General features: G+C 40.5%; 1 protein-coding gene across 1 annotated transcript in view; it reads left to right on the forward strand.

Annotated features, from left to right (window-relative positions):
• Aoah (acyloxyacyl hydrolase) overlaps positions 1–15,567 on the forward strand; it is a 209,362-nt gene that overhangs the window by 32,261 nt on the left and 161,534 nt on the right. Inside the window, exon 3 of the mRNA XM_028860502.2 lies at positions 14,253–14,319. Within this exon, the coding sequence (XP_028716335.1) occupies positions 14,253–14,319 (67 nt within the window). The remainder of the gene's footprint in view (positions 1–14,252; positions 14,320–15,567) is intronic.

Here is a 15,567-nt window from a genome sequence, read left to right on the forward strand (position 1 = left end):
CTCTCTCTCTCTCTCTCTCTCTCTCTCCCTCCCTCCCTCCTTCCCTCCCTCCTTCTCTCTCTCTTCTCTGTCTCTCTCTGTCTCTGTCTCTCTGTCTCTGTCTCTGTCTCTCTCTCTCTCTCTCTCACACACACACACACACACACAGAGAGAGAGAGAGAGAGAGAGAGAGAGAGAGAGAGAGAGAGAGAGAGAACATTCCAAAAAAATATTTAACGAGGCAAGTTTTGGAAAAAGCCCATCATCCTCTTGCTTTCTCCCTCCTACTGTGTTTTGTGCAGAAAGGAGACAGAAATAAACCAATGGGGCTACCTCATCTTAGCCTTTTTGCCTCCAAAACTGAGAGCTGAGTGAAAAAAAATCTCTCTCCATGACGTGCACACTGCACCCACTGGTTACGGTGACACATGTCACATCTCCGATTTCCCAAAAAGGGACTGGCAGGGAGTCACAGCTGTCACTCCAGCTGCCCTTCCACTCGCTGTGCCCAGGCCATCGTCTCAGGGTCACCTCAGGCCATTGCACCTCGAGTCTGATTGTTCTCTTCCCAGGAAAAGTTATCTTGTCCGAAGGTCGGAGAGGGGAAGCCTGGAGAGGGGAAGCCTAGAGAACGGGAAGCTGGCCTGTCCTGGGGAAGGCAAAGCAGACAATATGGCTTTCAGGACTGTGTTTCCTACCCAGCTGGAGAAACTCCAGCAAAGAAAAAAGTTGCTGGGGGTCATCTTGATCTTATCAAACTGTTGGACTTTCGGATGAAACCCAGTACTGCTGTTCAGCTCAAAAGGTCACACCACTTGACAGACTTAAAGTCAGGCTTGGCATTCCATTCTGATGTAGTGGCCATGAAACCTGCACAGAATGGCTGTGCAGATTATACAGAATAATGAAAAGACTGTCTCCTAGTTAAGGATTTCTCCCAGAAAACATAATAGGCCCAGCCCATAGTGTCTCCTTGGATCTAATACTGGCTTCTGTATGATAATCCAGAATCAGGAGGAATAGATGAAGATGGAATTATGCACATAAACACACATTCATTTAATAATGATTTCTAAGTATTCTCTTTGCTCCTAAAGTCAACAAACACAAAATTCCTAGCCTTAGTGTGTACAACATATGAGCCTCACTCTAGAGAATGATCTCTGGGTAGATTTTCAACACCCGAAAAGACTAATGTTTCACACTGTGCAATGTCTTTCTGGCCTTCACTTTCACCTATGGTTCTCATTAGTAAACATTTTAGAATAATCTCAGAATCATCAAGTGGGGAATGGTATGGAATGCTTGTGGCCAGCAGTGAACAAAATCACACATTCTGAGTGTCATACCAGAACGTCACTTCCCTGGTCACCCATTCAGAAATCCTATCTCCATTAAACATAATAGTTAAGATTTCATGTAGTCTTAAAAGGAACCAAGCAACACACGTATCCTGGAATATGACGCCACAGAGCTGGCAACATGGTTAACTGCTCTCTGTGCTTTAAGGTACTCAATATCGGTTAGCGTTTAACAACACCTGCTCTGCCCGAGGTGGGTAAGGCATCAAATAAAACGTCCTTAGCGCATTGAAATGTACGTTATGAATAACGTTGACCTTTAGAGTAAAAAGATCTTTAGTTTCAGCTTAATTGTTGACTACTCCTATGGCCTTGGGCTCTCTCATGCTTGGTGCTCCTGCTTACAGGGTGAGGGTAAAGACACTCAACAGCTCAGAAGAGTCTGATAAACAAGGAAATGACAGCCAACTTATATGACTTACCCATGGGAATGTCTGAGGTTTCATCTGCAAATACACATGTGCAAACCTAATGCATGAGGGATGCCCAGTGATCCTTTACAAATGCTTCTTTGCCCTCTGGAATGGCCATGTTTTCTTTCACTGATGGGCCTTTCCAGTCTTCATTCCCTAGATATGTAGAAATGTTCTTGTGCCTGCTAGGTCATAAGCATGATCTAATAGTAAATAAGATCTGCTTTGGATCTTGTCTTCAGAGCTGGGAATGGAACTCAGAGATAGAACAATTTGCCTAGCATGCACATGGGTTTGGGTCCCAATAAAACACATCATACATGCACGCACACACATACACACACACCCCTCTACCTCATAGCATTTGCCTAAAGCGTCCTCCATTATTTGGTGGTACTAAAAACAAAACAATACAGGCTATAATGAACAGAAACGTATTTGTCTTGGAGTTCTGGAGACCCAAAGTGCAAGTGCATGAGCCAAGTGTCATGCTTCCTGCTGTGCCATCCCATAACATGACATCAATCTATCCACAGGGGCAATAACCTCTTATTAGGCCCCAGATGCCAACATTGTGGTATGAGGACTAACTTCCTGTCACAGGAACTTTAGGGACACATTAGAACCATGGCTGGTTCCTATCAAAACTCCTATGCTGGTCACCACTTGGACTGCAGTGACACTTGGGGTGCCATCTAATTGTAGCTTGCTGAGTACATCTATCTCTTTACCAGAGGCTTTGCATGTTTCTGCTCCCAAGTATTCTCCCATGCTGAGCTTGTAATTTATCTCTGGGAAGATCCTTCCTTTTCTCACATCCACCACTGCTCCAGGGGCCTCCCAAGTTAGCATCACAGAATCCAGTTGAAGAAAGATTCCTCACAGGGGCCTGCTGTGAATGAGAACCCTGCAGCCATTCACTTTGAGTGGAGCAAAACAATCACAGAAACATGCTCACAGTGCTTCTCATCAAACCAAAGGAAGATGGATTTTTCTCTGCCTCTCAGCCAGTAATGCAAGTTAATCAAAGAACACACTAATGTTGCTTTTTAAATTGCCCTGCTCCAGGCTAAGCTAATTCAACATTAGCGTGACTTTAAACATTTCCAAACTGCCTTCCTCCTCATTTAATTATGAACCTCTCTTAAAAAATTCTTGAAACTATACAATACTACAGTGAAAACAACCAAACACTTTTTGTTTTGTTTTGTTTGTTTTTTGAGACAGGGTTTCTCTGTGTAGCTTTGCGCCTTTCCTGGAACTCACTCTGTAGACCAGGCCGGCCTCAAATTTACAGAGATCCGCCTGCCTCTGCTTTCCAGATAAAGAAGGCAAAGCAGATCCTAGAGCCCAAACCCCTGTAAATAATACCTGTCATGGCATTGTGATACCTCAGTAAAACCCCCCACAGACAAAGAGAAGCTTAAACCAGGATTCGTAAGTGTAGATAAGAACTTAGACCCCTTTTCCCCAGGTGGCTGTATCTGCTACAGGGACTTTGGAAAACACAGTCAGGATATTCGACCAAAAGACTAAAAAGGGAGGCAGGTTAAAATAAATTATATGGTCTGTGCCTTTAAGAACTAGCCTCACAAAGAAAGGGGAGTGCTCCTTCCAACCTCCCTGCTGTGAGTGAGAGATTTAGAAGAGACTCCCTGGAGGCTTGTATACTTAGACAACACCTTACTTTTGCATTCTGTACCTAAAGTCTCCAGTGGCGGCTTTGGGGATGTGATCTAGGCACAACAAGACCCTCACTCTATTGTCTCAAAAAGGGGGCCTTAGACAAAGATATCTCAATATAGATAGACCCAGGCCAGTTTCAAGTCCCCAGAAATGATGGCACCAGCCCCAGGAACAAAAGAACAGAGTCAGGATGTCTGATGGTAACCAATTAACCATGTGATGCCCCTCTCCAGAGATAACATGACCTGACCCCGGAGAGGAGTTGTAAAACTCCTGACAAGGCACTGACAAGGCAAACAGACAAGCTAGAATAAGATAAAGTCCAGGCCTGGGAAAAACTGGACCAATCAAGGATGGACCCGTACTAACCCCCTCCCCTGTAAGAAATTTTATGGGTTTTGCCTATAAAAACTAACTTCCCCAAGAAAGAGGAACTCCTCCCTGCCTCACTGTGTTGGGTGTAGGAATGAGTCCCCTGTCTGACTAGACTTGTATCTGCAGAATAAACCTTGCTGTTGCATTCTGGACATCCAATGTCTTCGGTGGTCTCTTTGGGGGTTACAATCTGGGCATAACAGCATTAGAGACAAATGAGAATGGGAGAATGCCATCTCTCCCAGACAAGCATTTCTATCAATCAACCTTAGAATCCGTTCATCTTCCCAGAAACACGTTCATTCTGAGTATTTTTAAAGCCTTCCGACCATTTCACTCACTTCAACAAGAGCATGGAGTCAAAGGATTCTTGTCCTTTTCTTGATCAGCCTTTCTGATTACTGCCCTAAAGTTAGCTGTTCAGTTTCAGCACTGAACACCATTCCCTGCGAAGACATTGAAGATCCTGGGTAGGAAGGCTTCCCTATTTCGAGAGTCAAAGGAGAGGCTTGTCCCACACACCCAGGGTCATTGGAGCAGCTTTCAAGGACAGAATCTTCTCTTCTTCCAGGTACAGAGAAGAAATAGCTTTGCAAATGGACTTCTGTTAACTCTTGCAACCAGGAAGTCAGGGTGTGGGATGGGCAGGTGCAGGGCAAAGCCTCAGAAGGCTAGGGAGAGCTATTAAGTCGGCAGAACATAGATGAGAATTGAAAGACATTGTGCTGACAAAGAATTTCCGCTGTGAGAAGAAATTCATCAAAGCACTGGGGCTAATTCAATTACCTGGTCGCTGTCCAGGGAATGAATTCTCTGAGGACTCCTTTATGGGGGTCATTCTCACAGCATCCTGGGGAGTTTCTGATTCTCTTATGATGTACCTAGAGAGTAAACAATTTTATCTCATTTAAAATTTCCCTACAGCAGCCACCATGACTCCAAGATAAGGCTCCTATCCGCAGTCTCAGAGTGGGGGGAATTAGTTGTACATTCCTTACATCTAGATGAACCTCTGTGTCCTGTTTACTTAAGACAGAGAATTGTAGACTCCTTCAATCTAAAAGAGCCCTTCATTATCCACCTCTAGTTTCTGCCTGATTATCAAATACTAGCCCTGTTCTTACAAACCCAAGTCAGTTTCTGTCTGAACTGGTCAGATACCACATACCTCAGGGTCCTGTGTAATTTTACAGCATTGATCAGCCTTCAACATGGGCTCAATACACAAAGAAAGATTTTTAAAATTTATAATTGGAGAATCACCTTCCAAACACTCTTTGAAAAAAAATTGGTCAAACCTATCAGCTCAAAGCATAAATTCATGCAGTCAGGATCCTAGAGAGAACTCACTCATGATCCCCTGAGGCAGCAAACCAACAGCACTAAATGGCCTCAGGTACTAGGTATTCCCTGGGTCATAAAGTTCTGCTGTGGATTCCACTGGCTGCAGAAAAATCTAGAGGAGACATCTGTGAAAAGGAAAATTATTTACACCTTTTAAATTAATAGTTTACTTGAGCAATTATCTACAAAACTGAACATAGTAAAACCAAACAAGTTACAATTCATGAATCAGCTCTCAGAATAAAGCAAGTTCACAGGCATCCATCCAGTAGCAAGATCTGCCATCATTTCTAAGAGCTGAAGGAATTGAGGAGAAGAAACAATCCATTGGTTAATTGGTTATGGTTCTTCCCATGGTTAACAGACTCTGCTACTGTACTCGGCCCCATGTTGATTTGGTCTTATGGTACAGGAGCCTGGTTTACATCAATTCACGTCCATGAGTTTTATTCGCTAATTGTCTATTTTTTCCTTCTTGTTCTCTTGTTATCATTTTAAAGGAAACATTGCCTAACACAAAGACACAAGGATTTATACCTATATTTTCTGTGATGAGTTTTATCACTTTAGCTCTTATATGTAGGTCTTTGGTCCATTGAGGTAAATTTTTGCATACTAGTATGAGGAGGGTGTATTAGTTACTTTTCTATTGCTATAAAAATAAATAAATAAATAAATAAATAAATAAATAAATAATATCTAAAAGAAAGCCATAACCAAGGAAACTTATAGATAGATAGACTGATTTATTTGAGCTTAAGTTTCTGAGGGATAAGAGTCCAACACCATAATGGCAGACATGGTGCTTCAGCTAGAAGCTGAGAGCTGAGAGCTCATATCTTAAATCACAAGTAGGAAGCAGAGAGAGTGAACTGGGAATGGTGTGCAGCTCTTAAAACTTCAAATACACCCCCCAGTGATGTACTTCCTTCAGTAAGGCCATACTTCCTAACCCTACCTAAGCAGTGCCACCAACTGGGGACCAAGTATTCAGTCACTCGACTCTGGGGGACATCTGATTCAAACCACCAGAGTGAGTGACCTCATTTATTCTTCTGCTTGTAGCTGTCAGTTTTGAGAGTATCATTTGTCAAATTTCCTCATTGAAATTGCCTTGGCACACGCATGCCTTGACTATAAGTTCAGGGTTTCTAGCCCTTGCTTCTGTTTCATTGGCCCACTAGTCTCCCATTCAAACACCACACTGTATTGACTACTGTGGTTTTGTAGGTTTCAAATTGTGAAGTGTGAGTCTTCTTTGTTTTTCTTTTTCAAGATTTAAAAAAAAAACTATTCTGGGTCATATGATGGATAGGGTCAGTTGGTAAGTTTCTTCAGATAAGTTAGGATCATTTTGGAGATGGCATTGAACCAGTAGGTCAGATTAGGGAATATTGCATTCTTAATACCATTAACTAATTGATTCATCAACAAGGTGTGTGTTTTTGTTCATTTGGGTCTTCCTTAACTTCTTTTAGTAATATCATTTTAAAGAATATATTAGCATGCTTTTAAGAAAGTGTCTCATACAGTATCCCAGGTATCCTGGAACTCACTGTGTAGCACAGATTAACCTCAAAATTGTGACAATCCTCTGGCCTCAGGCTTGCAAACAGGTGTGAGCCCCACACCAAACTGTTCTGTATTTTTTTGTCAATTTTATTTTGTCAAATTTATTTCTAAGTATTTAATTCTTTTTGATACTACCAGAAACAAAATAGTTTTCTTAATTTCATTCTTATTTGTTCAATTCTGCTTTATAGAGAAACAATTAATTTTGCATTATTGATTTTGTATCATGCAGTGTCATTACATTCATTTGTCAGTTCTCATGGTTCATTGATGGATTCCTTAGGATTTGCTACATACATGTTGATATCATCTGTATAATAGTTTCTTTTGTTCTTTTTAATCTTGATGCCTTGCATTTCTTTTGGTTGACTAAGTATCCTGGCTAGGATTTCCACTGTAATGTTGAGTAGAAATAGTGATGCAGACATTCTTGCTTTTCCATTATCTTATAGAGAAAGTGTTCTAGCTTTTGTCATTAAACATCATGTTAGTAGGGGAGCTTGTAAATAGCCTTTACCAAATTGAAGACTTCCCCTCTTATTACTAGATGGATTTGGGTAGAGTTCTTTTACAGGGGGTGGAGGGAGTGGTATCACACAGAGGTATTGTGTTCTGTCAAATATCTTCTCCATCTATTAGATGATCATGTGAACTCTGTCCTTTATTGATGTAGTGTGATATGATGGCTGATTTCAAATGTTACACCTTGCATTCTTGGGACGAATCCTACTTGGTCAATGTACAACTTGTTTTCTACATTGCTGGGTTTGATTTTATTATTTTGTTGAAGATCTTTGAGGTTATATTCATAAAAAAATTTTGGATATATTTGGCTCTGCCTCCCGAGTGCTGGTATTAAAGGCATGAACCACCATTGTAGCATGAATCTTAGAAGGTATTATTAATAAAATCAAACCTGAAGCCAGTTATTGGGATAAATGCTGGAAGATCAGAGAAGCAGAACAAACAATCCTCACCTTGCCAGTTCCTCAGCTGATCCTGTTTCCTCAGACTGGAAGCCTGAGTCCTCATATCCAAATGGATCTCAGCTGAACTGTTGCTAGAAGCCTAAAAGCATAACCAGCCAAATGCTGCTAGTTCTGGTCTCCATACCTTATATTTCTTTCTGCTCCCTGCCATCACTCCCTGGAATTAAAAGTTCACTTCTTGGGATTAAAGCTGTGTCTCACCATGCCTGGCTGTTTCCAATGTGGCCTTGAACTCACAGAGATCCAGAGGGATTTCTGCCTCTGGAATGCTAGGATTAAAGGCATGTGCTATCCTCTATATTTAATATTGTGGCTGTCCTGTTCTCTGACCCCAGATAAGTTTATTAGCATGCACAATATTTTGGGGAACACAATGCCACCACACACCACTGCCCAACTGGATATATTTTTTGAAGGTATGTATTTGATACTAGTCTCACAGAATAAGTTAAGAAATATTCCCAACCCTTTCATTTTTTTTGTAAGAGATCTGATGAATTAGTAGAGTTTACTAGAAGAGCTTTTTCAACCTTTTCGAGTTGTCTTTGGAGGAGTCTTAGATGACTGTTTCAGGCTCTCTATGTGCTATATGTCTATCTATTTTCAAGTCCTAGTTAGCCTTCTGTGTCTTTCTGGAGATCTGCCTGCTCCATTTAAGTGTTTGCTTTGCTGCCATTCAGCTATTTGCAGTGCCTCTTGCAATTCTCTGCTTTATTAGGCTCAGTGTCCACGTGGAATTTGATTCTAACTGCCCACTTCCAAAGCACAGCATGTTTGAAGTCTTATGCCTTGTTATAAAATACAAAGTAGCATTAATATATGTATTTAATAGAAAAAAATAGCCTTATTTACCAAGAACACTGAAGTGCTGGGGCATTGTCTTAGTTAGGGTTTTATTGCTGTAAAGAGACACCATGACCATGGCAACTCTTATAACGGAAAACATTTGGTAGTGGTTAGCTTACAATGCAGAGGTTTAGTCCATTATCATCATGGTGGGAAGCATGGTATTACACAGGCAGAGAAGGAGCTGAGATTTCTACATCTAGATTAGCAGGAAGCAGAAAGAGTGAGTGAGACACTGAGCCTAAGCTGAGCATCTGAAACCTCAAAACCCACCCCCAATGACGCATTTCCTGCAACAAGGCCACACCCACTAATGGGCCCATGGGAGCCAATTTACTCAAACCACCCCAGGCATTTCCCCCACTTTTATTCTGTTGTGACCTTGCCCTCCCAGCTAGCCCTACGTTCCCTAGTTTGAGATCCAATTGGACAAGATAAGCTTTTCCGTTGGGGTTCAGTTTCTTCCAAGGACAGCGCCCTGTCCATAGATCCTAAGTTTAACTACTAGGGTTCCACTGTAGACCCACAAGGTGGAGAAATGGAGTTAACATGCTACATGGTGCAGATGGACCCATCTACCAGACTTCACTGTGTTCCCAGAAGGCAGGAGAAGGTTGCATTAGAATTTCTAGTGCTGTAGTAAACCAATATGTGCAAAACAAGGCAGGAAGAAAATGCTGATTTGACTTATAGTTCCACATCACAGTCCATCATCAGAAGTAGTCAAGGCAGCAATTCCCAGTAGAAATCTGGAGTCAGGAACTAAAGCAGAGGCCATGGAGTAACATTGCTTATTGGCTTGCTTCTCATGATTTTCTCAGTCTGCTTTCTTTTACACCACAGGAACATCTGCTCGGGTACCTGAGCACCCATGGTACCACCCACGGTAGTCTGGCCCTTGTACATTGTGGTGGTTTGAATGAAAATGGCCCCCACAGGCTCATAAGGAGTGGCATGATTAGGAGGTGTACCGTTATTGAAGTAGGTGTGGCTTTATTGGAGGAAGTACATCACTAGGGGGCAGGCTTTGCTCAAACCAGGTCTACTGTGACATTCACTTCCTTTTGCCTACTGATCCAGATGCTGAATTCTCAGCTCCTTCTCCAACACTACGACTGACTACATGCTGCTATGCTTTTTTGTTATGATGATAATGGACTAATCCTCTGAAACTATAAGCCATCCTTGATTAAATGTTTTTCTTTATAAGAGTTTCCATGATTATCGTGTCTCTTCATAGCAATAGAAACCCAAACTGTGACATACATCAAACATTAATTGAAAAAATGTTCTGCAGGGTTCCAGAACGTAAATATGATGGAGGCATCTTTTCAGTTGAGAGTCCCCCCTGTAAAATGATTCTAATGTGTCAAGTTGACAAAAAAAAAAAAAAAAAAAAAAATCCAGCCAGCACAGAGGATATCTTCTTAATGGGCACGTATACGCGTTCTCTGTGTTCTTAGACATTGATTCAATTCAGCAGCACCTCTGAGACTGGGCCTTCTCTTGCTGTGTACTAAAAACTAATCAGCTGAATGGAACTCTTCCCTCAAATGAACAACAAAAGGAATACAAGCTGTGCTTCTTTCTAACTCCAAAAGGTATCTTTTTAAAAATTTCTTCATTTAATTTTTTTACACAATACATTTTGATCTTTTTATTTCTTCTTTCCTAACCCCTCCGAGATCCTCCCTGCCTTTTGACCATGCAATTGCATATTCATTCTCAAAAAACAAAACAGAACAGGGAAAACAACTACAAAAACTTAAAAAAAAGAAAATTAAGACAAACTTTAAAAAAGTAAATCAATGTTATTTTTAAAAATGACAAAACAAAAAGTATACACACACACACACACACACACACACACACACACACACACACACACACAGTGAGCAGTTTGTTTTGGATTGACAAAATTCCTGGATTAAATTTCCCAAGAGTTAAACTTCCCAGTGAAACCATTGAATAAAATTGATATTCCCTACCCCAGCAGGTATCAATTGCAAATGGCTTTTTGGTTAAGTCCAGACTTTGTTTCTCCTTCCCCCTCTCCTTGCTGTGATGTTGTCTGTTTTGAACCTGTGTGTGCCATCACAGTCTCTGCCCATTCATATGTATATCAGTCCTGTTGTCTCCAGAAAACATTGTTTCCTTGAAGTCACCCACCACCTCTGGTTCTTATGATCTTTCTGCCACCTCTTAGATCTCTGAGCCTTGAGGGAAAGGGTTTGACAAAGACATCCCATTCAGGTTTGAGTGTTCCAAGGTCTCTCATTCTCTACACATTGTCAAGTTATGGATCTCTGTGTTAATTCCCATCTATTGCAAGAAGCATCTCTGATGAGCATTGAGTGATGCTCTACACTCTGTATAGAAATACGTCATTAGGAGTCACTTTATTTCTACATTCATTTAGCATAATACTGGTTTACCCCTAGGATCATGTTCTATGCAATGTTGGGTTCTTCTCTCATGGATGGATTTCATCTTATGGAATGTGCCTTAAATCCAATATTTTAAAAGGTGGCTGATTACTCCCATAACATTTGTGTTGCTGTTGCACCAGCATGTCTTAGAGACAGGTCACTGTTGTAGGTCACAGGTTCTTTTAGCTGAGATAAATTGATTACTTTTCTCCTCTTTTCCTGTACCCAGATAAGGGTTAAGCTTTTAATTGGAGGCCAGCTCAATTTCTCCATGTTTGATGATGTAACTAAGTTGCTTCTTCACCAATACAGTCTTACCATCAGGTTATGGAAAGGAACCAATAACCTTGGAAATAACCTGTGATGTTTGGAGGAGGATCTATGGGACCCCTCTGGCCAACAACTCAACAAAATGTAACCTATTCCTAGCACTCGAACTTTTACTTGGTGGCATAAGATGTCTAGGTGGGGCATCGTCTCCCCTGTTATACAGTTTCTCCCTTTACTTTATTTTCAATATGTATCTATTTTAGGAAGCTTCTGCAGTAGTAGGTTTCCATGTGGCTTTTCAGAAAAGGCTTTAATGTTAGTCTCTCCTAGTGTTTCCTCTTTTATCCTGCCCTCCCATCCCCCTTGCCATTTAATCCTTCTAGTCTAGTTTTTCCTTTACCTATTTAACACTAGACACTATTACTCCTTTCTTGAAAGCGTCTCTCCTCCCCCTGGTCCCTCACTAGCTAACTAACCTCTGTGGTTATTCAAATTGAAATACACATATCTAAGTTTAAAAGCTGACATCCACATATAAAATAAAACATCCAATATTTGTCTTTTGGAGGTTTAAGTTACATCACTCAAGATAATTGTTTCTACTTCCATCCATTTATCTCAAAATTTCATATTTTTTAATAGCCGAATAATATGCTATTGTGTAAATGTACCACATTTTTGTTACCCATTCATCAGGAGATGGCTATCTAGGCTATTTCAATTTTCTGGCTACTATGAATAGAGCAACACTGAACATGGGTGAGCAAGTATTTATGTATCAAGGTGCAGAATCTTTTGGGTATGTTGCCCAAGAGTGGTATAGCTGGATCTTGTGGCATATCCGTTTCCAGCTTTTTTAATAACCTCCACACTGATTTCCATAGTGGCTTTGCCAGCTTGCGCTCCCACCAGCAGTGGATAAGTGTTCCCTGTTCCCCCATCATCAGCATCATGTGCTATCACTTGTTTTATTGATTCTAGCCATTCTGGCTGGAAAAAGGTGAAATCTCAAAGTGGTTTTCATCTGCATTTTCCTGATGACTAAAGATGTTGAACGTTTTTTGTTTCTCAGACATTTGTGTTTGAATTCTTGATGGCTGTTTAGTTCTATACTTCATCTTTAAATTGGGCTGTTTGTTTTCTTGATGTGAAGGCTTTTAGTTTTTTGTGTTTTCTAGCTATTACTCCTCTATCAGGTGAGTAATTAGTAAAGATTCTCTGTGGATATATTGTGTACCCTAAATATGATGATATATTATAAACTTATCTGGGAAACAAAGGACAGAGCCAGCCACTAGATTAGACAGAGAGGCCAGACGGTGGTGGCACACACCTTTAATCTTATCACTTGAGATCTCATGCCTTTACTTGGAAAGCACACATGCCTTTAATCTCAGGAAGTGACATGGCTGGGTGGAGACCATTATATAAGGCGTGAGGAGACAGGAACTAAGCAGCAGTTTAACTGAGACCCTCAGGGGTGAGGACTCAGAGACTTTCAGTCTGAGAATTTGTGGAAATAGGATCAGCTGAGGAATTGTCGAGGTGAGGTTGGCTCTGGCTTGTTCTGCTTCTCTGATCTTTCAGTTTTTACCCCAATATCTAGTTCTAGGTTTTGTTTTATTAATAAGACTATTTAGCAATTTGTGTTACAATTTTACCTATTCTATTGGCTACCACTTTGCTCTAATGATGTTTTCCTTTGCTGTACACAAACTTTTAGCTTTGCAAGTTTCCATATATTAATTGTTGAACTTAATATCTGTGATATCCATGTGCTGTTAAGAAAGTCCTTTCCTGTGCCAATGAGCCCAAGCCTAGTCCTTATTTTCTCTTCTATTGAGTTCAGAGTACCTGATCTTATGTTGAGGTCCTTGATCCATTTGGGTTGATTTTTGTGTAAGGTGATAGATATGTTATCTATTTCCATTTTTCTACATGAAGCTACAGTTTTATCAGCATCATTTATTGACGATGCCATCTTTTCTCCAATGTGGTTTTTGTTTCACTTGTCAAAAATCAGGTATGCATGTATGTGTGTGTTTAATTCAATTCCATTGATCAATGTGTCAGTTTTTATGCTGACACCCTCCTGTTTTTATTAGTATAGCTCTGTAGTATAATTTGGAATTGGGGTTAATCTCCAGCAGTTCTTTTGTTATTCAGGATTGTTTTAGCTATCCTTTGGTGTTTTGTATTTTCATATGAAGGTGAAGATTATTTTTTCAACTTCTATGAAGAATTGTGTTGGAATTTTTTATGAGAATTTAATTGAATTGTAGATTGTATTTTCACAGTATTAATCCTACCAATCCTCCAAGGAAAGGAGATATTTCCATCTTCTGGTGTATTCTTCAATTTTTTTTTAGGGTCTTAAAGTTGTTGTTGTACAAGTCATCAACTTGCTTGGCTACAATTATCTCAATATATTTTAATTCTTGAGGCTATTGTGAAAGGCAGCTTCCCTAATTTCTTTGTTAATATGCTTGTCAGTCAACAGAAGAGATCCTAGCCAACATTCTTATATTCCTTGATGTAAAAAAGAAAATGAAATCTTTAATTTTATAACAAACCAATGATCTTCAAACATCTGCAGAATATTTTATGGGAAAGGTTATTTTTTATGGGTATGAGTATTTTGCCTATATGCATGTCTGTGGATCACTTGTATACCTGATGCTTCAGGAGTCCAGAAGTGGGCATCGGATCCCATGGATTTGGAGCTAACGATGGTTGTGAGTCACAATGTGGATTCTGGGAACTGAACCCAAGTCCTCTGGAAGAGCAACTCTTAACCTCTAAACCATTGCTTTAACCCCTGGAAATGATATTTTAATATCCACAGTAACTTTAAAATTACCAAACCCTTAGAACTAGTACTCAAATGAATCATTAGTTACTCACTGAGTCTTAATCTTAGTCATAAACACTGACTCATGTTCTAAACTATGATAATAAAATATATTCTATTCACCTTTTTTCCCTTAGAAAAACTCTTCTTGAAAACCACCTGCTATTTCTTGGTTCAGATGTTTGGATCAGACATCATAAAACTGTGAGTATGGCACAGGAATCTGACTCAGTTGCTAGCACAGGTCAGAAAGCAGCTTTCTGCTCACTGCACTTAATGGAGAAAGGCTGGCCCTGTTCTCCCTGTCACAATAACAGAGGGAAACTGACACCAGATTCTGATGCTGTCACTCCAGCAAAGGCTCTCTAGAAGTACAGTGTGAAAATCTGGCTCCTTTTCTCTCGAAGCACCTTCCATGCCAGATTTACAGACAGTACCACCAACAAATAACCCTACACTATCCACTGACATGGTGACTGACCCTGTCTCTGAGCTCCTGGCATTGGCCCTGCTCTCTTCCAATGGATTCCAGACCTCTGTCCTCAGGTTTCCTAGCCTATTACCTCCTAGCCCCTTTGTGGCATCATGATCTGTTTATTTTCTTTATAATTCTCTTCCTTCTGTTTAGACCACTCTTTGCAGCACTGGATAGGATGAATCATGTTCATGTTCATGGCAGTCTCTCAAAAATGACCCATGTTACCCAACTTGAGCTCACAATCTATACCCTAGGAAGCCAGGTACAGTCACAGGTCCAGGCCATCTATCCTTAAGAATCCAATTCAAGTGGATTAATAGTAAATTAATCCAAATCAATAGTAAAGAGTAGAAACGGGAGGTTTGTTCAATGTGGCCACACTAGGAAGAGGGAAAAGAGATGCAGTGATGCACTCCAGTTCATCATCTGTTCTAAAATGAAACTGACGTTTAAGTAGAAGACCAGCAATGTGAACCTCTAAGCTGGTCAAAGTGTGGCCCAGCCATTGACTCATCATTATCTGGCTTCAGTCTCATTCTGCAAAGCATTCTAACAAGTGACGAGAACTGTGGAATCCCTGTTACAGGAAACAAGGTTCTCCTCTGACTGGAGCCAGGCTTCCAGTCTTCTTCATCTCCCAGTGTGAGAATCCTGGGGAAATTCTCATTGTTGGGATCCATATTTTAATAGTCTGATAGTCAGATTGAGGGACACAAGTGTCTCTTTAGAATAACTTAATAGCAGAAGCCAGGCTTACATCCATACATGGTTGTCTTATGTATGTGACTTAGTTATTTACTCAGTTTGTTTGAATTATACAACAAACACCTAGACCCATGTCCACAGACAAACTCTAGGACCATGATAACCAACTGAGTCTAGCCTTCTAGTCTTTCTCTTTTATCTTGCACATTCCCATGAACATCTTAGGTTCTGTGTTAATCTTTTTCTCCATGTACTTTTACTATTGGCTG

This window comes from Peromyscus leucopus, chromosome 5 (assembly GCF_004664715.2).
Source record: "Peromyscus leucopus breed LL Stock chromosome 5, UCI_PerLeu_2.1, whole genome shotgun sequence".
Taxonomy (NCBI): domain Eukaryota; kingdom Metazoa; phylum Chordata; class Mammalia; order Rodentia; family Cricetidae; genus Peromyscus; species Peromyscus leucopus.